The 26,395-nt window shown below is 41.7% G+C and overlaps 1 protein-coding gene across 2 annotated transcripts in view; it reads right to left on the bottom strand.

Moving 5' to 3' along the window:
- LOC144679144 (regulation of nuclear pre-mRNA domain-containing protein 1A-like) overlaps positions 1-22,318 on the bottom strand; it is a 58,889-nt gene extending 36,571 nt beyond the window's left edge. For both annotated transcript variants that reach the window (XM_078539504.1, XM_078539505.1), the window contains exons 1-4: positions 22,135-22,318; positions 11,978-12,107; positions 4,094-4,200; positions 3,895-3,992 (exon numbers count right to left, since the gene is read on the bottom strand). In XM_078539504.1, the coding sequence (XP_078395630.1) occupies positions 3,895-3,992; positions 4,094-4,200; positions 11,978-12,107; positions 22,135-22,285 (486 nt within the window). In that variant the 5' untranslated portion in view covers positions 22,286-22,318. The remainder of the gene's footprint in view (positions 1-3,894; positions 3,993-4,093; positions 4,201-11,977; positions 12,108-22,134) is intronic.
- Positions 22,319-26,395: the final 4,077 nt, after the last annotated feature.

The raw sequence follows: 26,395 nt of genomic DNA on the forward strand, positions 1-26,395 counted from the left end.
GAAGGGGGAAATTGTTTAGAGAAACTTGCTTAGTGAAAAACACACTATGTGGCATCTTTGAACCTAAGCCAGCATGATACCTGAATGTACTTAACTTTCAATCATTTAGTCTATGTTATTTATACCATATTATGGGATTTGTTTAACTTGAAAATTTGTAACTTTACATTAAAACTATATAGTTTGGCAGTGGCAGAAAATAAAATATACATTATTAGCCAAATTGTGAACCTTACAATCCTATGTAATTTGACATGTCAGATTAGGACTGCTATAACAAGAGGGCAGACTAGAAGAAGCTCTTAAGACTCAGACTTGAAACGTTAACTCTGTTTCTCTCTTCACAGATGCTGCCAGACCTGCTGAGTTTTTCCAGCATTTTCTTTTATTTTTTATTAGGGGCAGACTAGAAAAGGGTAACAATAAGACATGTACTAAATTTCTAACCCAACAGCAAAAAATGACACTGCAAATTAACTTCCATGTTGCATAACCTTGTGCAGTATAAAGTGTATTGTATACATTCTAAGCTGTCTTCACATTAATGTACTATGATCCCTTTTTTTGATATCAAGGAACACTTACTGATTAAGCAGTTAACATCTAAATGGGACATCTATCAAAAACAGATTCAAGTGGTTTAAGAATGAATAGTTTGCATCATGGAACAACATTATGAGTACCAATTTAAAATAGAAAACAAAAATATATATATTAACATACATGACTTAATTTCTCCCAGAACAGTTAGTTGGGGAACACTAACAATTTTTACTTTGTGGATAGCAAAAAGAAAGAGAAAGCATTTTATACAATTCTCCAAGATAGGGCAAAGTTATAGAAAAGGCCTATGAAGAGAGCGTTGGGGGTTTGATAGTATTTGCAAAACAATTCCTCAAACATTTGTACAGGTGATGGCTCTTAATTGCTGTTAAAGTAAAAACTCAGCAGTGTAGTCTGATATCATTTGAAGCACAGACTTCATTATGGCTAGAGATTTCTTGCAAAGTTTATCCAGTGGTTTTGTTCAGTTTTGAGCACATTGCACATTGTCAACAAAACAGAACGTGACTGTCCTGATACTCCATTACATAATGTTGAATGATAGCTCAACAAAGGACAGTATCAAATAGTGCATTTTCTGTCGTGAAATAGCTTGCAGTACAATACTGGGAAATTCTGTGGCCAGTACATATATTTAGATTCCACAGTATAATTTTAAAGATGCCTGCCAAATATTAAGGTTTGGCTATTGAGAAAGCCATTGAAAGAACTTCATCTCAAAGTTATTAATCGTCAAAATAAATAAATATTGAGTAATAATAGGGCTCCAGACAAATACAGGAATTAAAACAATTCAAAGTCACTTCCCAAATAGATTTTCTGTCACGGGTTCTGTAGCATTGTGCAAAACCTAACACTAACACAATTTTGTTTCAAACTGGTAACTGACTTAACCACATGGACAGGTGAATTGTCTATGTTGCATGCCCTCTACTTTAAGGAATACATTTGTCTCCAAGGTGGATAAATGTAAGGAAGCTCTGGTTGAATGCAATGGAGAACAAAATTCAGCCCAAATAAAACGCCTCTCGAAATTTGTTGAAATAGTTCATGGCGACGTATCACAAATAAATTGAGGTTTAAAATACAGACCATTGCAGGCTCCTCGGATCACGTTAGGCATCAAGTATATGAGTATTAACTTGATGAAGTTGATACTGTAGAAGTGTTTATATTTGTGATAGATCTATTCACGCTCTTTCATGGGGGCCATATTCTTGTCACGAATCATATGGATCTGTATGCAGCAGAGCATGTAGCACAATGGTTATTCCATGATTATGTACATGCTCAACAAAGATCTTTTTGTGAATATAATCAGTTCTACAATATTTATTCAGGTGAAGTCTCATTAAGTAAAACCAGATTGCTCGATTCAGCTTTTCTTCCCCTTTCTGCTGATATGTTTCCACAGGCACCAGTTTTAACTTAGGTGTGGATAATATCAGCAAAAGTCAACTGTGGAGGTCACTAACAGTAAGTCCAATCCTGCTCCTCCGCTTATGTCCAAACATGGACACCTTCCAAACAAATGTTACTGGGCAGCAAAGAAGAGCAGGAAGGTTGGTCGAGAATATTCCTCCTCCCTAGGCCAGGGTGACAAGGCTAATTGCAGCATTCAGTTTCTGCTCTGGTTGAGATGAATGAACTTTGCACTAAGATTTAAACCAGGAACATTCTGTACCTCTACTTTTAAAGAATGCTCTTACATAACAAACTTATCATTGGTCAACTACTCAAAGCTGCTTGTTACAAATGCTTTTAAATAATGCAATAGTTTTTAAATAGTTGTGCAACCACTATTTACAATATGACTTTTTGAAAAATACCAAAAGCCAATTAACAAAGAAACCAGTCTGAGTTTGAGAAACGTATCATGCATAAATTCAAACACTTTAGCACTGCAAAGGAATGATTTTTAAAAGCAAATGCCAACAGCTAGCTTAGAAACAGACCAAATAATTTCACTCCAAAGCTAGATGATAGCGCATAGTTCCTGGGGATTCTCAATACTGACATCATTGGGACATGCCTGCTTCAGTTCATCATTCACAAAATGGAGATATTCTAGGCTTCTCGTACTGGTTATATTAACATAACAATCAATTTTTCAAGAGATAAGCAATTCATAAAGTATTTTTTGTTTGCCCAATAGGCTTGAGCATCTAGCTGTCATTCATTACTTTTCCTTTAGCCAAACTTCTCTACTTTCCTTCTCTCCTGAAAGAACATACTCCTTGCTGTAGGCACCGGTTGCTATCTAAAACTTCACCCAAGTGATCGTTACTCTGGTGTGAGCCTTGATAAGACTGTTCAACTACGAGTGAGTATCAGAGCACAGCCTGATCTTGTCGTTGCCGAGAGTTCACAAATCAGGCGTTGCAGACTTCCTGCTCAGCCACTTGCTGCTGGATAGTGATAAAGAATGTGAACCTTGAACGACTTACACCTCTTAAAAACCTATGGGAATGCATTCAAACTTAACATTACATCATAGTCATATAATCATAAATGTTCAATCCTTCTGCAGGAAAATGAGGGTGAATAACACAGCCCGGCAGCAACTGACAATTCCACCTATAAGTCAATTCTTTTTCCACATTTCAGTGGTAATACCCTTAGTAATATGCCATTTTTAGAAACTAAACTTTACTGGTGTTCAAGGTTCCTTAAGAGAAAGTTCAATTTTTTTTTTAAACAAAAAAAGAAAATTGGTTTTGCTTTGGTGTTCCAGCTAACGAAACAGGCGTGCAAATGACCAAATCAATACTCTTCAAAACTCCTCACACATTTCAGTACAGTGAAGGGTTCAAGTTTCAAGTGTACACAAGAAATACTTGACACAGCTATGGTGGAATGCAGCTGCCAATGAAAACCTCAAAGCTTTACCTGGTCAAAGAATACTGATAGCAGCTCTTAGGTATTGAGCCAATCAATGTACTATTATAAATTGGACACAGAATTTCCTAGTAATGGCCTGCAAATTATTTTCTGACAAACCTGCAGTCACAACATCACAATTGACAATCCTTCCCTGCGAGGCAGTCATCCTGCAATGATGCAAAAAATAAAAAAGCGCTAAAGGACAACATCCTCACTAACATCCACTGCTTGCAGGGTAACTATTTCTCTGGGGTTTTGTTCTGTTTTGAGTTAGTTATCAAAGGGTTAGTTCAATTTACATTAGTTGCAACCAACCGGCAGAGAGTAATTACAATCTTGCATTCTGACCTTAAGTATTCAGTTGAAACTCGTTATTGGAATTTTTGTCAGGTTTACAAAGCTATATGCAACGGTCATTTTATTTTACATCAAATAACTTGGCATTACCTCTGGTGGTTCTTTAGGTGTACTGTTGGAAAGATAGTCATCATCATCTTCCTCCTGTATTTGTTCAAAGGTACGTTTCTTGGCCTTTTTTTCTGTTGCTTAATGGGCAGCAAAAGACAAATTTAAAATTTACTTTCCAAACTCAATAGATAAAAGTCATTGAGCCTTCTACTGCCAAGGTCAATGTATTTATACTTACAAACAATTTGCTTAAGCTGATCGATGAAGTTGTTTTCATAAACCATCCTCTCCTGCCAAATAGCTAATACTCTTTCCAAATGCTTCTTGCAATTCTCATCAGATTCACTGTCAAATAAGAAAAGCGACACCTGATTAGAGTCAATTTCACCTCCAAATCTGTATCCAATTCACCAACATGCACTGTCAAGCAGTAATCAAACTGGTCTGCAACATCTACTTCACTGGAAATGAGCAAATTAAGAAATCATATATTTGTGCAAACATGAGATAAAGATGAAAAAGCCATTCAATCCATTTTTCAGGATACCAACCCTACTGTCTCCCCATTACAGCATCTACCAGCTTCTTAATTCAGCCCATTACCTAGCCTCAACAACCATCTACTGAACCCCTTTCAGCTGTTAACCACTATTCAAAAAATACTAGTTGACATTTGTCCTAATCATGCACTTCACAGCTTGGCTTGCCTTGTTGCTCCAAAGATTTGAAAACATTGTTTTATTCCCCTTTCCTTTTAAGCATCTGCTTTACCTCTAAGGCTTTCTCAAAGCATTTCTTTTCAAGGCTGAAGGGTTCCATCTCATTTAATTGTTTATCATAGCTCCCCCCTCTAACAATACTTGCTTACTCTTCTCTGCATCACCTTGTAGTGTTAACTGTGCCTGAAGACCCGAAAGCAATATCTGAACGAGTAGGAGGGCTTCCCCAGTGTTCTGACCAACATCTATCATATTTTTTCCTTTATTCTTTCATGGGATGTGGGCATCGCTGGCAAGGCCAGCATTTATTGCCCATCCCTAATTGCCTTTGTATCAAGTGGCTTGCTAGGTCATTTCAGAGGGCAGTTAAGAGTCAACCACATTACTGTGGGTCTGGAGTCACATGTAGACCAGACCAAGTAAGAATGGCAGATTTCCTTCCCTAAAGGACATCAGTGAACCAGATGGGTTTTTACGACAATTGATAATAGTATCACGGTGAACATTACTGAGATTAGCTTTCTATCCTTCAACTGTCAAAGCAGATATTTGATTATTTCTCTCTGACCTACCTGTACGCAATTTGACTGCTATGCTTCCCTGCATTCTAGCACAATGTTTTTAAAACTAACTCTACTGATCACTGATTATAGTTGTGCTGAATGCAATGTGCGGTTAAAATTCGACAATCTTTTGCGGCAGTTATGCAGATATCAGGGGAACTGCAGCAAGGAAAAAAAACAGCCCAGTTGAGCTGAAACTCCAGGCCAAACTGCCACAATATAATCAAATCAAAGTCATTTTAGTATTACATATTTTGTGAACTATGTATAGAGGTAAGTGACATTCCACAAAGCTCTCATACATAACTTTTATAGATAGGGCATTCATATTTTATAAAGATATTGCATAATTAATGCGTGTCAACAGAGAATGAGGTCATTTTTAAATATATAATCACATTTTATAACAGTATACATTCCCATACATAATCTACACTCTTGCACACCCCAATTACATGATGCCTGTGGCAATAATGTAGGTCAGGTGGCTGAGCAGGTTGTTTGACCGTACTGTTAGAGTTGAAAATGGTATGGAGGGGTGCTGTTAGTTGGGATTGGCACCACTTTTTGCCAGTGGGTGGTTTCCCATATTGAGGGAGCACTTTTGTGTTGAATGAGTCTCCAAGAACAGGTCCCAGAGCACTTGCTTATTTTCCCAGTTCCAGGTGGAGACTAAACAATCACTCCTTTATGACAATCAGATAGCTTCAAATCCAGATTATTTTAATAAATGGAATTAAAATTCTCAAACAACCACTGTGGGAAATGAACTCTTGTTCTTTGAATTATTAGTCCAGGAAACCAGGAGAAGGCCTGAATGTCAATTCTCAGCTCGCTATGTTTGGCAAATAAGTGGCGGAAGGAGGTGGGGGAGGGGTGCTAGGGACAAGGTTCATCACTTGGGTCCGAGCTGCCCAGCAGTGCCATCCGTTTTAGGATAATTAAGTTCATAACCAAAAAGATTGAATTGCTCGATTCTTTGAAAGGTGCTCAGAAGTGAGGTGGTTGGGTTCATTATAACATACTAGTACATAATCATTACACAGGGATATTTTGTGTTCATTCCTTCTTTCCTGGGCTCAACCTAATGCATGGCATTGGAGGTTCTATGATTGGTGCACACTGGAAAGGAAATAGAATGCATCCTTGCCTGATACTCCAGTGCAATGGAAATGTAGGGTGAAGTCATTGATGCATACTGCGGATGAGGTACATACACAGGAGTGTAATTTTTAAAAATTCATTCATGGAATGTTGATATCACATTTGCTGCCCACCCCAAATTTTCCTTGCAAAAAAAGTGGGGTTGGTGGGGGGAGCTACTTTCTTGAACTGCTGCAGCGCATGTGGTGAAGGTGTTCCCACAATGCAGTTAGGTAGGGAGTGTCTGGGTTTTAATGGGGTCATGATGACAGCGATTATATTTCCAAGCCAGGATGGTGCATGACCTGGGAGGGGAACTTGCAGGAAGGTGTTCTCATGCATCTGCTGCCCTTGTTCTTCCAGATGGCAGAAGTCAGTTTGGGAAGCTCAGTTGAAGCAGCCTTGGCAAGTTGCTGTGGTGCTTCTTGTAGATGGTACACACTGCTGCTATTGTATGCCAATAATGGAGAAAGTGAACATTTTAAGGTGATGGATACTGATCAAGTAAGTAGCTTTGTCCAAGATAATGTCCAACATGAGTGTTGTCGGAGCTGCACTCATCCAGGCAAGTGCAGAACATCCCATCACACCCCTGATTTACACCTTGTAGATGGTGAAAAGGCTTTGGGTATTTAGGAAGAGTCAGCGCTGCAGAATTCCCAACCTTTAACCTGCTTTTGTAGAAATAGTATTTACATGGCTGGTCCAGTTAAGTTACTGGTTAATGGTAACCCCCAGGTGTAGGTGGGAAAATCAACAATGGTAATGCCATTGAATGTCAAGGGGAGGAAGTCAGGTTCTCTCTTGCTGGAGAGAATCAGTGGCTGCCACAGTGTAGGGCAAATGTTTCTTGCTACTCAACAGCCCAAGCCTGAATGCTGCCCAGGTCTGACTACACACAGGCATGGACTGCTCCAATATCTGAGAACTTGCCAATGGAACTGAACACACTGCAGTCATCACTGAACATGCCCACTTCTGACCTTATGATGGAGGAAAGATCATTGGGCCTAGAATACAGTGCAAAGGAACACCTACCATGATGTCGTGGGGTTGAGATGATTGACCTCCAACAACCATCATCCTTTGTGCTAGTATGTATCCAATCAGTGAGAGTTTTCTCCAATTCCCATTAACTTCAATTTTACAAGAGCTCCTTGATCCCACACTCAAGTCAAATGCTGGTTTGATGTCAAGGGCAGGCACTCTCACTTCACCTCTGGGATTCAGCTCCTTTGGGGTCCATGTTTGGACCAAGGCTGTTAAGAGGTCTGGAATCAAGTGGGCCAATATATTCTAAAATGGTAAGTGCCACTTGATAGCACAGTCAACAACTTTATCATTTTGGTGATAACTGGTGATTGGATTTATCCTGATTTTTGTGAACAGTTTTCCACATTATCAGGGAGGTGCCACTGTTGTAGCTGTAGTGGAACAGCTAGCTACTGGGACATGCCTTCAGCACTACAGCTGGGTAGTTGTCAGGACTCTCAGCCTTTTCCCTAATCAGTGCACTCAGCCACTTCCCAATATCACATGGAGCAAACTGATTTGGCTGAATAACGGCTTCTGTGAGTGTGGGGACCTTAGGAGGCCGAAATGGATCATCCATGCTGAATTTTTGTCTGAACATGGTTGCAAACTCAGCCTTGTCTCTTTGCCGCCATTATCTCAAGAAGAAACTTGTAGTTAACACCAGTGAAAGCCTCTTCCACGCCAGCATAGGCCCAAGTCAGAGGTTAAGGCTACTACAGTAGTACACCAGTTTGAGCGGCACTGGTATTGTTCCTCAATGACAGCCCCATATAACAGAATGGTTACAGTACAGAAGAGGCCATTTAGTCTGTCGTGTCTGTTTGGTCTGTCTGGACATAACCCAGGGAGGAATACATCAAGTCGCAATGTGAAGATCTTGGCCAATATTTTATAGTCAACATTGAGAAAAGATATAGGTCTGCGTGAAGAGCACCAAGCTTTGTACAACTCACCATGAAAAGAATAAAAGGGAAGGTCTGTGTTATCAGGCGCCAAGGGTTTCTCTGATTGGAAGTTTTACTGCCAGTCTCGAGCTCACTGGCTGAAATGGACCATTTTTCCTGAAAGAGTTAGGGCAGGGAGAAGTTGAATAGGCATTTCATGCATTTGTTGGGACATGGCTTGGCACACAGAGCTAGAGTAAGGTGTAATCCCAATAGGCTCTTATGAGATTACCATCAGCTCAGTTGATTTATGCAATGGTCCTGTCATACAGTTACTGGCAATGGGTATGTGCAAGATGTTTCCCTGGTTTCTTACCCAGTGTGCAGATTTGGAATACAGGAGGTTTTCAACACCCAATGAGAAGGAGCAACTTAGCAGTTCTCTGACTTATATCAAGGTCCTTTCCATACTCCATTCTGTGCCTCCTGTACATAGAGTCCAACTCCATTCAATTTTTGTTCCAGGTTTTTCCAGGTCTGCAGCTCTTTATGCTTCCTGACAGAGGACCAATGATGGTTTTCCACAATGCTGTGGGGAACATGTGAGATCCCTAGTACTCTGCAATGCACCAGGTGAGTTTCACCTAGAGTTATGAGGGGAACTCTGGGTTGTGACACCAATGCTTGAAGGGAGGGGGCAGTTGGGTTGGTTGAGCTGTTACATAGCAAGGGAATAGCCTGGGATGACTAGTAGCCATGTATCACAACACAAATACTCAGAATATGTCAAATTGTTCCAAGAAATATTCCACCGTGGTGTATATTTTGTAGCAGCTCAAATAAAAAAAAGGTAAAATTCTAATCTGGAGCAGACTGGCAGACACCTACCGGGTCCTAATACAGCAGTAAAACACTGTGGATTCGGGAAATCTGAAATAAAAATAGAAAATGCTGGAAATACTCAGGTCAAGAAGCATCTGTAGAGAGAGAAACAGATTTTAAGGTTTCAGGTCGATGACCTTTCATCAGAACAAGAAAAGGCTGAGATTTTTTACCAATTTTAAGTACAGAGGCAGGGAAAGGGGGGGAGGGGGAAAGAATAAAAAGGGAAGGTCTGTGATAGGGTGAAAGGCAGGAGAGGTCAAATGACTCAAAGATAATGGTGAAAGGCAAAAGGAGATGGTAAAGGGACAAGTAAAAAACAAAAAGGTGGTTCTAGAGCTGTAAATTGGAAATGCAGAATCAAAAGCTGCCATTTGAAAAAAGTAAAGTCAGAAGTTATGATCTGAAATCATTGAACTCAATGTTGAGTTCAGAAGACTGCAGGAACTCACTAAGGCTCCTTAGGCAGCACCTTCCAAACCCATGGCCACTACCAACTAGAAGGACAAGGGCAGCAGATACATGGGAAAACCACTGCCTGGAAGTTCCTCTCCAAGCCTCTCACCATCCTGACTGGGAAATATATCACCATTCCTTCACTGTCTCTGGGTCAAAATCCTGGAACTCCCTTCCTAACAGCACTGTGGGTGTACTTACAACACATGGGCTGCAGTGTTTCAAGAAGGCAGCTCACCACCACCTTCTCAAGGGAATGGGCAATAAATGCTGGCCCAGCCAGCGAAGCCCACATCCCATGAATGAATAAAAAGCAAACTATAAAATGACTAATCGAAAGATGAGATGTTGTTCCTTGAGCTTACACTGTTACAACGCAGCTCAATGTAAGCGGCAGACAACAGAGGGGTCCAAGTAGGAGTGGAATTGGAGACGCTGAGGTCATGCTTGCTGACTGAACAGAAGTGTTCTACAAAGCAGTCATCCAGACTGTATTTAGAATCTCTAAATATAGAGGACCACACTGAGTTGCGAACACAGTGCACTAAACTGAAAGTGCAAATACATTGCCGTTTCACTTGCAAGCAGTGTTTAGAGCCCTGGATGGTGGGAAAGGGAAAGGTTATTGCATCTCCTGTGCTTGCATAGAAAGGAAAGGTGGTGTTGAGTGCTTTGAGGAATGGACCAAGATATGGAAGGGAGGTGGTCCCTTTGGAATGCTGAAACAGGAATGGAGGTGATGTTGTTTTGGTGGTGGCATCATGTTGGGGGAATTGGAAATGGCAGAAGACGATTTGTCGAATGTGGAGGGTGGTAACGTGGAATCGCAGGACAAGGGGTACCCTACTGTAGTTTGGGTGGGAGGGGAAAGGGATGAGAACAGAAGTGTGGGAAACAGGTTGAATACACTTGGAGGACCCTGTCAATCATGTTGGAGGGGAATCCTCGATTGAGGAAAAAGGAAGAAGTATCTGAAGTACTTGTAGGAAAGATGGCCTTTTAAGCCAGTCATTAATGCCCTCAAAAGGCTCTGGCTACTTGCCACGGACCTTATGTCTTTGGGATTTTGCCCTAATAATTTGGCAGGCATATAGGTAATGGCTCCATATGTGGAACAAGTGTCAGGTCAGAATGCAGGAGGCGGGGAAGTATCACTTATGAAGAGTTCTCACTCGGGACGTTAAGGTATGTAGTTCTTCCACTATTTGACAGAAGCCTCTCCTCCTGCAGAGGTATAGTTGGATCTTCACAGACTACAGTGGTGAGCCTGTCAGTGGACTGATTCTGTTGGCTACTAGACAAAGAGTAAGGAAGAATGTTACACTCACCTGGTTTCCTGCTGTGATAGTATTGGTTGATGCCAATCTCTTAACATGTCAGGATTTTTTTTTAATGCTCTCTGGAGCTCCTTGGGGTCACTGACACAGAGGAGGGAAGAGTGTGCTGCCTTTGGGACTAGTGTGTTCTTTAAAAGCTGTTTGCCATTTATTTCTAATTCTTCTTCAGGTGTGTTATATACAGCATAGTACTATTCCGTTTTCTTAAAATTCAGTTTTGTGAGCAAGTGATGATCGACATTTTTGTTTCAATTAGTTTACCTTTTCTTTCCTCCCTCAGCTTTCAGTGCTGTTGCGCGAGTCACAATTGGTCCAATAATGAGAGCTTTGGAGCTTCCTTCCCACCACCATCCCTCCAACCTATCAACTGCTCAACTTTCTAGAGACTGTACAGTGTTAAGTATAGTAGGACAATTAGAGCTGCACAGGCTATTAGAGCCAGTCAAATGGCAGAGGCCTGCTGGAGGCCGAATTTTTAAAAAGCCTTTTTAAAATACTTATCTACCACTTGGACTACATTTAAACAGGTCGGGAAGGCAGAATGCTTGCTGGCATAAAATGCCTTGATGACAACCAATTTTGTGCAAAACTTGAAGAAACTGGAAACTCTTTAGAAAAAGTGGAGGATATTTACAGGTGATATTGTCAGTTTAATAATAGTCAGTTTAAACCAAAAAATGTTTTACAATATTTGGCACACCTTTGTTGAAATACAGCTAATATCTTTGTTTAGATTTTCCCCCCAAAATGCACTTCACATTGTTTATACTCAAGACAGGACAAAAAGCTCTCCCTACTTGGCTTCATCATCCATTGGCCACATTACATTTTTATGTATTCTACTGTCCAATCAAAAGAAAGTGAATTGGATTCTGCAAATTTGATCCTTCATAGACACATCCTTTAGAAGGGACATTTTTTTTTAAACAAACACAATAGCAGCCTTCCTTTAATATAAGATGGCATTCTGATTTGTTTTAAAATAAAGTTTCAGAATCCTTTCTATTCAAGTAACTTGACTATTATAGGCATTTACTTTCTTAATGTGAGCAGGTTATTAATGGAACTCTGCCTTGCCACATTTCCATTGAACAGGACAGTACCTTGAAACATGTGAAAACGCATCCACCAAAACTGGAGCAAAGTCCTTGGTAAATTCTGGTCCCTTTTTCTTACTGTTCTGGATCACATCATTTGCCAGATAAAGGAAGGTCAGTTTTCTACTTGGTTTAGCTGTGGACAAAAATTGGACAAAGAAAAATCAAGAGTTCTAATGCTATATATAATGGGTTATATTGCCTATTTCTTTCTGGTGAGAAACTAAAACAAATACATGCAATGCACAAACTGGAATAGTTATGATAAAGATATACTCATGCATTGAGTGTTTTAATATTCCCACACTCCAGCTAAGCTACATACAGAGCAATGGGAAACCCCTAAAAATAATTTTTATTTATATACATAGTGCCTTTTATGACCTCAGGATATCCTAAAGCACTTCATAGTCAATTTAGTACCTTTTGAAGTGTAGCCATTGTTGTAATACAGGAGGATGCAGCAACCAATTTGCACACAGCAAGGTCCCACAAACAGCAATGGGATAAGTGATCAAATAACCTGTTTTAGAAGTTCTGATTGAAGGATAATTGATGAGGGCACAATAACTCCTCTGCTTTCCTTCAAAATGTGCTTTGGGATCTTTTACAGATCCTCAGCTGAAAGTCTCATTCGAGAGGCAGCACCTTTGCTCTGAACAGCACTGAAGTGTTTGTCCAGCTTACGTACTCCTGTATTGGATTGGAGCTTGAACCAACAACCTAAGTCAGAGGTAAGAGTGCTACACTAAGCAGATTAACAGTTCTATTAAAGGGACTTATTTCTTAACTGTTACCAAAAAAGCAAACTAAAACCTAGTTGGTATAACGGATAAAAGTGTTGTCATCAGGATTCTGTTAAAGGTGGCCCTGGAAACACATTTAAGTAGCAGGCTGAATCACAGCCTTGTCTAAAACATCTAATGCTCACAAAAAAGCAACACCGGCAAGGTCTGAAGCATGCTTCCATTAAATCAGAAAGTTACAATCACTCAGAAAATAAACAATATTTAAACATTATTATTTTCCCTACGCACTGGCTCCCAGTTAAGCAACACCTCGATTTTAAAATTCTCATCCTCGTTTCCAAATTGCTCCACTGCCTGATCTTTCCCCTATCTATGTAATCTCTCCAGCCCTACAACCCTCAGAGCTCAACTCCTTCAATTCTGGCCTCAAGTATCCTGATTTTAATCACTCCACCACTGGCGATCGTGCCTTCAGTTGCCAACTCCCTAAACTCTAGAATTCCCTCCTTAAATCTCTCTTTCCTCCTTTAAGATGCCCCTTAAAACCTACCTCTGACCAAGTTTTTGGTCATCTGTCCTAACATCTCCTTGTATGGCTCCATGTCAAATTTTGTTTGATGACACTTGTATGAAGCACCTTAGGGCAACTTTACTATATTAAGGGCACTATATAAATACAAGTTGCTGACTCACCACGCACATTGCTGTGTGATACCATTTTAGCCAGATGCACCAAGTTTAGTAAAGACCTTCCACACGATACAGGTAAATATACTTCAAGTATATATTTACATAACATCTACCACTATTCAGCATGAAATGTGATAGTCTGCCATCTTTCAACAAAGTTTGGAATATGGGCATGAATATATTAGGTAAAGCACTTGAGTCCAGCTTCTAGATTTTTGTTCAGCATTTGCAAGTGATACTTCGACTTGATCAAAGAGATTTCTTAAAACGTTGACACGTCTGCTCTCCATTTACAACATGGCTGGATGCTGTTTGCCCTTGGCCACTTTGAATCTTCATATTGATCATGACAGCCATCTTCATAAAGATTGCAAAGTTAACACATCCACAAGAATCAGAATCGATACCAGCAAATGTCTTTGTGATCATTCTGGCTGTTAAATGATTGTGTTGTCACCATCTGTTTAAAGCATATGCAACTCGATGTGCTACAGCAGTGTTGTTTGTTATGTTAGTCACCAGCCATGTGTGGCTCATGAGAATCTAAATTAGGCTAATTGCATTTTTAAAAAATCAGTAAAGGCACAAGTAATAGACAGTTGATGGGTGTGTGATCTCAGTACTTGCATTGCCTACCATATGCACTGATTTTCAACCTTATTTGGGCTTTCGTTGGTAAAATGATTCGATAGAAACAGTATGCAAGTGTTTCTTGATTGCGCTTTATGTCCTTGGTTATTGTTTATTGGCAATCGCTAAAATGTTGTGTAACATGCAAGCTTTGTGTGCAGAGAGGTCGTTCAACCAATTGTAATAACCACTCAAGGCCAGCAGAAAAAAAAGAGACGCGATCAAGATCATGTAGTTGGAACAGGGCACATCATGGCCGAGGGCAAACAGCATCCAGCCATTATGTTGTAGATGGAGAGCAGACATGAGCAATCACTCTGATCAAGTCAAAGCAATGCTTGCGATACTGAACAAAAATCTAGAAGCTGTACTCAAGTGCTTTGCCTAATATATTCATGTTCGAATTCCAAACTTTGCTGAAAGATGGTAGACTATCACATTTTGATAAAGTGCCTCAATCAACTTGTTCATAAAATTAAAAATCCATGTGATTAATATGGTGGCAATGAGGATACGAAACTGGCACAGAAACAGAAGGCAGGGCAGCGGTGAACAGTTGTTCTTCAGAGAAAAGTATAGCGTTGCCCCCAGGAGTCAGCATTAGGACCAATGCTCTTTTTGACATACATTAAATGACATGGACTTGGGCATTTCAAAGTTTACTGAGAACACACAACTTGGAAAGATAGCAAACAGCAAGAGCAGAGAGCAGACTTGAGAAGGATGCAGACTGGGGAAATGTACAGAGACACAACAAATGAAAGTTAATGAAGAGAAGTGTGAAGTGATTTATTTTGGTTGGGAAGAGTGTTCATCAATTAATTGGTACAATTTTAAAGAGGCTGCAGGAACAGAAAGACATTGGCAATCATACACACAAATCTTTGAAGGTGGCAGGCAAGTTAATGAAGCTATGAAAGCATGCTGGATGCTGGGCATTATAAATAAAGGCACAGAGTACAAAGTTAAGGAAGTAATGCTAAATCTTTATAAATCACTGGTTGGGCATCAGCTGGAGTATTGGGTCCAATTCTAGGTACCACACTTTAGGAAGCAAGTCCTTAGTAATGGTGGAAAGGAGATTTACTAGAATAGCACCAGGAATGAAAAACTTAAGTTATGTGAAGAGACTAGGGAAAGATAGGATTGTCTTCTTTACAGCAGAGGTAGTTAAGGGGAGAGCAGAGAAGGTTGCTCAAAATTATGACAGGTTTTGATAGAATAAATAAGACAAAACTTTCGACTGGAAGTAGGGTTGGTAATCAGAACGGCTTTAAAGAAACAAAACAACTGCATAACACTGAGGATGCTGGAAATCTGAAATTAAAAACAGAAAATGCTGGAAACAACAATCGGTAGGTCTGACAGCATCTGTGGAGAGAGAAACAGAATTAACATTTTAGATCAATGACCTTTTATCAGAACTGGTAAAAGTTAGATGTAACAGGTTTTAAGTAAGTACCAAGGCAGGGGAAGATCAAAAGGGAAAGTTTATGATAATGTGAAAAGGAGGAAAGGTTTAACAACAAAAGGAATGATGGTGCAAAACAAAGAGATGGTATTAGGACAATTAATGAAACAAAAGATAGATTTAGAGGTGGTGTAAATAGAATTATCACCAACAGCTGCCATCTGAAAAAACAAGAATAGAGTTTATAACATGAAATTGTTGAAATCAATGTTGAGATCAGAAGGCTGCAAAGTGCTAATCGAAAGATGAGGCGCTGTTCTGCAAGCTTACATTAATGTAAGTAATTGGCAAAAAGAGCTGCTGGGGGTGGGGGGGGGGGTTGAAGTGATTTTCTTAAAAAAAAAACATGAATTGTTATTTGGGATGCTCAAAAGGGCGATGGAAACAGATGCAAAAGTAAATTCAAAAGGGAATGGGATCTCTATATGAAAAAGAAATATTGTAGGGCTATGTTGGAAAAGCAGAGCAGGGGGCTCACTGGCAGGCTCTTTCAAAAGAGCCAGCATAGGCAAGTTGGGCTGAATGGCCCCCTGTAAAGATGCTAAACCTGCAGTGATTGGTGCTTTGAACTTGCAACGACGTAGAGGGGGATTTATCCATTGGCTTGGGATTGGCTGTGGTGGAAAGAGCAAATGTCCTTGTCCCAGCATAAGCAATCCTTACACAATGACCAAAATGAATACAGGTCATTTCATATTTTTATTAAATTAACTGAAGCAGTCCATATCCAAATGCAGCAAGGCCTGGACAATATCCAGGCTTGGGCTGACAAGTGGCAAGTAACATTCGCGCCACACAAGTGTGAGGCAATGACCACCCCCAATAAGAGAGAATTCAACCATCGGCCCTTGATGTTCAATGGCTTTACAATGACTGAATCCCCCACTATCAACATCCTGGCGGTTACCATTGACCAGAAACGGAACTGGACTAGCCATATAAATACTGTGGCCACAAAGGCAGGTCAAAGGCTAGGAATCGTGAGACAAGTAACTCACCTCCTGACTCCCCAAAGCCTGTCCACCATCTACAAGGTACAAGTTAGGAGTTTGATGGAATACTTCCCACTTGCCTGTATGAGTGCAGCTCCCACAACACTCAAACAGCTTGACACCGTTCAGGACAATGCAGCCCGCTTGATTGGCACCACATCCACAAACATTCACTCCCTCCACCACCGACACACAGCAGCAGCAGTGTGTACCATCTACAAGATGCACTGCAGAAATTCACCAAGGCTCCTTCGACAGCACCTTCCAAACCCACGGCCACTACCATCTAGAAAGACAAGGGCAACAGATAGATGGGGACACCACCACCTGGAAGTTTCCCTCCAGTCACTCACCCTCCTGACTTTGAAATATATCGCTGTGCCTTCAGTGTCGCTGGGTCAAAATTCTGGAACTCCCTTCCTAACAGCACTGTGGGTGTACTCACACCACATGGACTGCAGCGGTTCAAGGCGGCAGCTCACCACCACCTTCTCAAGGGCAATTAGAGATGGGCAATAAATGTTGGCCTAGCCAGCGAAGCCCACATCCCATTAAAGAAGAAAAAAATAAGACTCTCAGGAGGAACAAAAAGGCATATAGGAAAAAATTTAGAAATTAAATAACCTTCAATAATAAGGCCTTAGAAGATGCAAGGCAATTCGACAGATCAGTACAGTCGGAATATTATAATTATTCCATATAGAAAGTTAACTTTAGAAAACTTCCAATCTCTCATTTCCACATAATCTACATTAATTTATTTTACAGAAAATGCTGCAATTGAACATGAGAATCCACAGTTAGAAGGTGAATGGCAGTCTGATTGGTTGTTGGTTGAGGAACAAATGTAGCCCAGGACATGGGAAAATCCACTTTAATAGTCGAATGGTCTTGGTTTAACAACTTACCCAAATGTTGGCAATTCCGACAATGCAGCACTCTCTCAATGTCAGCTAGATCATGTGCTCAAATTCTGACAGGGAGCTAGAGCAAATAGCCTGCTGACTCGGGCCAGAATGTCATCACAGAGTCAAGGCTGTGAATATAGGAACATAAGAGAGATAGAAGGAGGCAGCCATTCAGTCCCTTGAGCCCACTCAGCCAATGAGATCATGGCTGACCTTCTACCTCAACACCATTTTCCTGCACTATCCCCATATCCCTTGATGTCTTTACTATCTAGAAACCTATCAATCTCAGTCTTGAACATACTCAATGACTGAGCCTCCACAGCCCTCTGGGGTAGAGAGTTCCAAAGATTCACTACCCTCCGAGTGAAGAAATTCCTCCTCATCTCAGTCCAAAATGGCCCATCCTTCATTTTGGGACTGTTCCCCCCCCCCCCCCCCCCCCCAGGTTCTAGAGACCCCCAGCCAGGGGAAACATCTTTCCTGCAACTATCTGTCGAGTCCTGTAAGAATTTTGTGTGCTTCAAATCAGATCACTTCTCAGTCTTTTAAAACTCTAGAGAATGGAGGTCCAGTCTCCTCAATCTCTCCCCATAAGAAAATTCTGCCATCCCAGGAATCGGTCTGGCGAACTTTTGTTGCATTCCCTCTGCATACAAACATACGAATTAGTAGGCCAGCGGCAAGTGTATATCCTTCTTTCGGTAAGGAGACCAAAACTGTACACAATACTCTAGTCTCACCAAGCCTCGAGACAATTGTAGCAAGACATCTTTACTCCTGTACTCAAATCCTTTTTCAATAAAGGCCAACATACCCGTTTGCCTTCCTAATTGCTTGCTGCTAGTTTTCAGTGACTTACGAACAAGGACACCCAGGTCCCTTTGGACATCAACACTTCCCAATCTCTCACTTTTAGAAAATGCTCTGTATTTGTTTTTCCTGCCAAAGTGGTTAACTTCACATTATATGCTATCTGCCATGTTCCTGCCCACTCGCTTAGCCTATCTAAATCCCCTTGAAGCCTCTTTGCATCCTCCTCACAGCTCACATTCATACCTAGTTTTGTGTCATCAGCAAACTTGGAAATATTACATTTGGTCCCCACGACCAAATCATTGATGTAGATTGTGAAAGCTGGTGCCCTGGCACTGATCCCTGCAGTAGCCCACTAGTGGCTAGCCACCTGCCAACCTAAGAACAAGGTTGCCAATCCTCCAGGATTGGCCTGAAGTCTCCAGAAATTGAAAATCAATCTCCAGGACACTGATGTGTGCAACCCTGGAGAAAAATCATAGCGATAGCCTTTTGTAAATTTTCTTTGAACTATTCCCTTTGCCAGATAAAAAATATTGAAAATGGGGGGAAAAAAAAATGCTGTTTGGCTGACTGTCAAACATCATCCAATTGGATAATAAGTCTTTTTGCTTTCCAATTGGCGTAGGCACTACGTCACAAGGATGGATGCGTTGGCCGACTAATGGCTGGAGCGCGGGGCCAAGTCATGTGATGAAACCTCCAGGAATACATTTAATCACAGGTGGCAAATCAACCCAGGATGGCTTGTTTATTCCTACTCTTTTTTTTTTGTTTTTTCTGTAGTTATTTTAACAATATTTTTGAAAATTTGCAATTAGACTGAGACCGTTACTGGTAGCCATAGTGCAGCACATCAGGGAGAAGCTGCAGGCTGCTACATTCCCTGCTCATGTTAGATACAAAATCAGCAAGTGAACCACCCCAATCCTCACAAAACCATATTACCTGAACAGCAAAGCTGCAGCTTAGTCTATACACTGTTTGCCTGTGTCTCCTAAGTCTCACATTCTCGTAACTTTGCTACACCCAGCCACTCTCACTGGACAACCAGCAGATCATAATGGTCATTACATAATCGATCTCTCTGCCCATGTTCACTCCCCATTCACTAACTGGATTCGCTAACTGGATTCAATGAATATCAAATCATGTTTATCCTGCATTCTCTTCCATTCATCAACTCCCAGGTGCCAAACTACTTCTTTCCTACCTGAAAGGGACTTTACTTATCTATGGTACCAAATTTAGCTTTTTCAAAATGAATTGAACCTAAACTTTGGAATTCATTTTTAGCAAGACAATGAATGAGCTGACCCTGAAAACCAGAAGTCTTATTCAAACTACAAATAAATCTTTTGAATGTTTCTAAGCAGTTAAATTCACATACTATTCCAAGAGATCATTCCTATTACCAGATTCTAGTCTATACTCCACAGAAGAGTCTTAAAAAATTCTGGCACTCTGCACTTAACAAGTTACTTTGACCGGTGCCCCACCCACCCTCCCCAACTCCCACTTATACCTCTCTAAAGGTAGGAATTTGCTTATATTTTAAGATCGGCCAATTTAAAACTAGAGATTTCATTCTGCTACATGCATTCCACTATGGATGAATGAAGGATATAGCAGACTGAGAATGCTGCCATGAGGAACAGCTTGGACTCTGGGATATTCTGAAACTTGGGGCAACTTCAGTACACTTATAACAACCTGTTTTGCTACACACAGTGCAACAAACAAAGACATTAGTGCCTTTCTACCACAACAGGCAAACAAGCAAAGGCCAGACAGTCAACCGATATAACAAGTTACGAGCGCCATTTCAAGTAAGTTGGATGCCCCTAGAGGAATTCATTTGTGAATTCGAAAATTTCAGAAGAGCGTAATGAAACCTGAAAAGGAATACGAACAAAGAAAAAAAATCCTCTCAAATCTCACTTTTGCCAAAACAAAAACAAAAATACCTGGAAAATACTCAGCAGGTCTGGCAGCATCTACGGAGAGGAGCACAGTTAATGTTTCGAGTCCGAATGACCCTTCAACAGAACTTTTTTACTTAGTTCTGTTGAAGGGTCATTCGGACTCGAAACGTTAACTGTGCTCCTCTCCGTAGATGCTGCCAGACCTGCTGAGTTTTTCAGGTATTTTTATTTTGGATTTCCAGCATCCGCAGTTTTTTGCTTTTATCTCACTTTTACCACTTGTGTTCCCCTCACCAGCTAGTCCTTCCTTTCTTCTTGTTCCTCATACATTTTTAGTAAGACTCTTTTCAGCAACTCTAGTTTGGCTTTTCAGGGGGAATTATTTCATTCTCACCTTGCATTCAGAGAGACTAACGTATGGCCATAGTATCCATCTTGACTACTTTAGTCCTAATCTCAATTTATGAACCGAAAACACAATACCTCCCTCTGAATGGTGATTACAATTCTACCTTTGTCTTGATCTATGACTCAATCAAGTGGCAGCACAATTTGTGGCAGTCAGAGATTGTGCAGGTCCTTTCTTCTAGATGGTGAAGAGAAAGTGTAGGTACTCCACATTGAACTGCATCAGGAAACATGAATTCCAAAGCACTTTACCTGGCAGTTAGACAATGCCCATCCAAATCACTGCTATAGCATCAAGTCTTGGGCTGTGTGTTAAGGTTTGGTGTCAAAAGAGTAAAAGTAATGTTTTCAAATAAACTTTTGCGGCATTTATGCCACTCTTAGAGTGAGTTCAGCTAATCATTTGAGGCTGAAATCTCCCACAAGTTAAACTAATGTTGATTTCCAGTCTAAAATTTACGTTAACACAAGACATTCACTTGGTCACAAAAAAAAATCACAAATTATTAGATAAAAGCAAAATACTGCGGGGGCTAGAAATCTGAAATAAAAACAGAAAATGCTGGAAAAACTCAGCGGGTCTGACAGCGTCTGCGGGGAGAGAAAGTGAGTTAACGTTTCGAGTCCGCATGAACCTTTCTCCAGAGCGGTTGTACAGATGTGCTGGTGACAAGGTGGGAAGATAGAAATTAATGTCATTAACAGTTCAGATACCTCTCGGCTCGCGCGAGCATCAAATTGTGCAAGGGGAACACAAAACTATTATGCAAGGGGAACACAAAACTATTATGCAAGGGGAACACAAAACTATTATGCAAGGGGAACACAAAACTATTATGCAAGGGGAACACAAAACTATTATGCAAGGGGAACACAAAACTATTATGCAAGGGGAACACAAAACTATTATGCAAGGGGAACACAAAACTATTATGCAAGGGGAACACAAAACTATTATGCAAGGGGAACACAAAACTATTATGCAAGGGGAACACAAAACTATTATGCAAGGGGAACACAAAACTATTATGCAAGGGGAACACAAAACTACTGAAACCCAAGGCATGGTGCACCTCCAAAAAGGCTGCCCCTTTAACGGATAAGGCACACGAGGAGGATGATGATGTATGGTCAGGGGCGGGGGGGGGGGGGGGAAGCTATATTTGAGGAGTGAGTGGCATCCCAGACCCAACGAGACAGGTGACTTCCTTTCATTGTTTTTTTTAAAAAAAAACCAGAAGGTCCGTGAAAACGATTTAGGTTTATATATATATATATATAAAAGAGAACAAAGATGAGACGCCTGCAATGGAAGACCAGTTCCTAAGGATAGAAGAGGCAGCGCCGACAACTCCGGGCACACGCCTCTCCTGCGGGTGGACAAGCAGCTGAATCCCCAGCCCTCTCCCTTAGCAACCCAAGGCCCAGAGGGTGAGGGGGTTGCTCATGAATGAAAAGTGAAGCCTGAGCTCTCGAGATTGTTAACAGCATTTCCCGTGCCTGCTCTTGTATGTGTGTGTATGTGTGTGTGTGAGTCAGTGTGGCCGTTGGAGCCCAGGCCCCCCCGCGCTCACCTTTCTTCAGCTCTCGGTGCCACACCATCACGATGGTCTTGGAGTGCTTGCGGTGGTGGATGAGCCACAGGGACAGGGTCTGCACGCTCTGCTGCGAGTTGCTCAGTTCCGCCAGTTTCTTTTCCAGAGCTGACTCAGAAAAGGCGGACATTCTCCTGTCGGGGGAGGGGGTATGGACTCCTTTATATTCACCCGCCCACACCCCCCTCGCTGCCCCCCAACAAATAAACAAGAGACACAGAAAGAGGCGGGGAGTAAAAGGGGGGGAGGAGGAGGAAGGGGGGAGGGGGGGAAGAACCGGCCAAGATGGCGGCGGCGGCGTCGGTGGTCTGCGCCTGACGTCAGCAGCGCACTCCCGTGGCCGGCTCTGAGGTCAGCGTGCGCTCCCCTGCTCCGCCCCAACGTCAGCGCGCCGTGGCCGGCCGTGACGCAATCGCGCGCTCGTGGCCGGCCCTGACGTCAGCGCGCCGTGGGCCGGCGTCGACCCCATCAGTTCTGCGGCCGGTCATGACATCTGCGGGCTCTGGCTAGCGTTGCCAACCCTCCAGGATTGGCCTGGAGTCTCCAGGAATTGAAGGTCAATCTCCAGGACCCAGCCAAATGCAATCCCGTCTACAAAAAAAAATCATCAGGACGTTAAAAAAAGATTTTTTTTTCATTTTTTTTAGAATGTTTCTCTTTGCCAGATATGAAAATATTGAAAATGGGGAAAATATAGCTGTTTAGCTGGCAGTCAGGTGTATGCAGTGGGTCACAAGAATGGCTGGTGTTGGCTGGCTAATGCCTGGAGCGTGGGGTAAGTCATATGAGGAAACCTCCAGGAATATATTTCTTCACAGTTGGCAACCCTAGCTTTGGCCAGCTCTGATGTCAGCACATTCTCACAGAATTTTTACAATGCTACTGTTGGAAGATTTCAGCATCAAATGATTAGCTTCCTTGGTAAAACAGATGCAAAGTAATCATTTGATATCTCAGCCATGCCCTATGCCTCCATGCATAAATCTCCTGTTTGGTCTCAAATTGGCCTTACCACCCTTTTGTATTTAGACTTGAAGTCATTCCGCTCCCATTACTGGCTCTGATGTCATCGTGCTCCCATTTCTGGCACTGGCATCATTACACTCCTGCTACCGGCTCTGATGTCATTGTGCCCCCATTGCTGGCTCTGACATCTTCGTGCTCCCATTGCCGACTCTGACATCATCATACTCGTGCTGTTGGCTCTGACATCATCACACTCCCATCACCAGCTCTGACATCATTGCGCTTCCTTTACCAGCTCTGACGTCATCATGCTCCTGTTGCTGGCTCTGATGTCATCACGCTCCCACGTCATGAAAATGGTTTCTGGGTTGAGGAACTTCAGTTACACAGAAAGATTGGAGAAGTTGGTACTGTTCTCCCTGGAGAAGGTTGAGAAGAGATTTGATAGAGGTGTACAAAATCACAAGGGGTCTGGAATGAGTAGATAGGGAGAGACTTCCACTTGGTGGAAGGGTCGAGATCAGAGGGCACTGATTTAAAGTGATTGGCAAAGGAACCAATGGTGACATGAGGAGAAACCTTCCCAAGTAGCGAGTGGTTAGGATCTGGAATGCACTGCCTGACAGTGTGGTGGAGGCAGGTTCAATTGTGACTTTCAAAAGAGAATTGGACAATTATCTGAAGAAAAAAATGTTTGCAGGGCTACAGAGAAAAGGTGGGGGAGTGGGACCAGGTGAGTTGCTCTTGCAGAGAGCTGGCATGGACATGACAGGCCAAATGGCCTCCTTCTGTGCTGTAACCATTCAATGATTCTTCCCAGTTCAAATATCAAACCATAAACAAGGAATCTCATGAAACAACTTCAAAAATTCATATAGACTGTATCTAAGCCATTTCTTTTATCAATGCACTATGTTATTTCCTTATTTGGTCATGACCTCAGTGCAATAATCCTACAGCTAATAAAATCAAATTTTAATCCCTTATTTGCAATGAGCAAGCAAAATTAATTAAAACACTTTTCCCTAACAAATTACCTGTTGCTACTGAGAAAAGAAGTTTCAAACTACCCAGAACAAAATCAGTTACAAATTGCAAATAGGGATTAAATAAAGTCAGATAAATGTCTTTTCCTTTCCAGTCGCAAAATATTAAAGCCCAAAGACTAGAAATGTGCCAACTATAAGCCTAGATTTCCTACTGTGTTGACCCACTTTTGGAGGAATAACCTTGTGGGCTGGGGAGGGAAAGGCAGATTTCTGTCACATTAGAGTGACGCTCACTTTTCTAGGCAATATTTTACCATTGTTCCTGGCCGGGAATTTACTTTTAAATATCACCTTTAATTTTAGAGGAACAATCCCACTGCACTGCAAGGAAACCTGAGCAAGATAAATGCTGAGTCAAAGAAAGCGGAGATGAGAAGATCAAAATGCTGGCTGAAGAGAAATCGGGGTCGTTAAAAATGGTCCTAAAGGAGCTGGGGGCAGTGGAGAGGAAAAGGAGTTTAGAGAGGGGGATTTCCAAGACCAATGGTTGGATGCAGGGGGGCAGTGCGTAGAAATCAGTCACAGGAATAGAGTTTGGTGGGAAATGTGGGGCTGGCAGAATGTGATGGGGAGTTGTTGGTAGGACACATCATCAGGCTGGAGCAGGTTAGAAAGATAGGAAGGCAGTGTTGAAATCTGAAGAGCACAAATGTCCTTTAAATTTGAGGTGCTTAGGAACCAGGGGGGTCATCATAGGTTCATGAGGCTTTGTTGCTGCATCGCTTTCATAGGGAAGCTTATGAAGGACAGGAGGTGGCTGAGGCGGGCAGGAGGAAGTGATGGTGATTGGATTTCAAGGGGGAATGGCTGAGGGCTTCAACTGCAGATGGGCTGATGTAAGAGTGGAAGTGGGTGATGTTATAGAGAGGTGGAAATGAAATTGAGAGGATATGGAGTCAAACATTCAGCTTGGGACGCCAGAAGAACCTGATTTAAATAGTCACAGTAACCAGGGAAAGGGATGCAATCAGCAGTGAAGAAACAGAGTCAGTGGAGGAGGCTGAAGTTAATGGTCTCTGTTTTCCTAATGCTTAACAGAAAAGACTCCCAATTTTGGGTAGAATATTCAAAACAAGCAGTAATCATGAAGATATCTCATACTCTCCATTTATATCAGGCTTAGTTATCTTAGTATAAAACTAACATTTGAGACTGATAAGTGATACCGTGAAAGCAGAGAAAGTTTAAAGCTCATTCAATTCCAACTGCAGTCAAAACATTCTAATTGTACGATGTTTGTTCAGGATGTTTCTGTTTTGCTGTGGGGAGTTTGCCATTTGCCATTTGCATTTGTGTAATTTGATGGGGGACTGTCATTTACTCCCCACTATTTTTTCAATTTTCCTCTGGGGATTCTCTTGTATCTTTGCTTTTTGGAATAAGGGGAACCCAGGGGATGCGGCCAACCTGGTGAAGCAGCACCAGACAGTACAGGCAGAGGCAGTCCTACCTGCACCTGACTGCCTTCAGAGGCATTATTTTACATAGGAAGCTGCCACATAGACTTCTAATGTGCTGTGGTTGATGTTGGTGGGTTCTTCCAATCAGTTTGACACCTGCTGAACAATGTAACAGGCCTCGGCTAACCTTTCCTATTTACAATTAGTAAGCTTTCCGCTTTTTATGCCTTTTCACCATCAACCCACCAGCAGTCTACTGGCCTCATTTGCACATGTCAGGGAAGTCAATCATATCCACAGAAAGCACCTAAATAACAACGCATATCCCGTGACTCAGAGTGTCTGAACTGCAGCAGAGGATTGCTATAGTGAGCCACTATAATAACGCCCAGCTCAGCGCTGTCAGTGTTTGCACTGGTGAGGTTGTTGCATTTCCTCCAGCACTGTTTTGTAGTTGAGGGTATTACCATTCAGTTCCAGTTGTTGCGATCCATGTAAACACTGATAACTTTTAAAAAGATGTTTGATTTTCCTGTGATTGACTGGAACGATCACATGACAAGATTTCAAGTTTTAAGACTTTTACTGTAACAAACTAAAAGCAACTTTGACTAAACAGCACCTTCCAAACACACGACCACTATCATCTAGAAGGACAAGGGCAGCAGATAGATGGGGACACCGCCACCTGGAAGTTCCCCTCCAACTCACTCACCATCCTGACTTGGAAATATATCTCCATTCCTCCACTGTCGCTGGGCCCTCACAATCCTGGAACTCCCTTCCCAACAGCACTGTGGGTGTACCTACACCACATGGACTGCA

This window comes from Cetorhinus maximus, chromosome 3, assembly GCF_964194155.1.
Source record: "Cetorhinus maximus chromosome 3, sCetMax3.hap1.1, whole genome shotgun sequence".
Classification (NCBI taxonomy): Eukaryota; Metazoa; Chordata; class Chondrichthyes; order Lamniformes; family Cetorhinidae; genus Cetorhinus; species Cetorhinus maximus.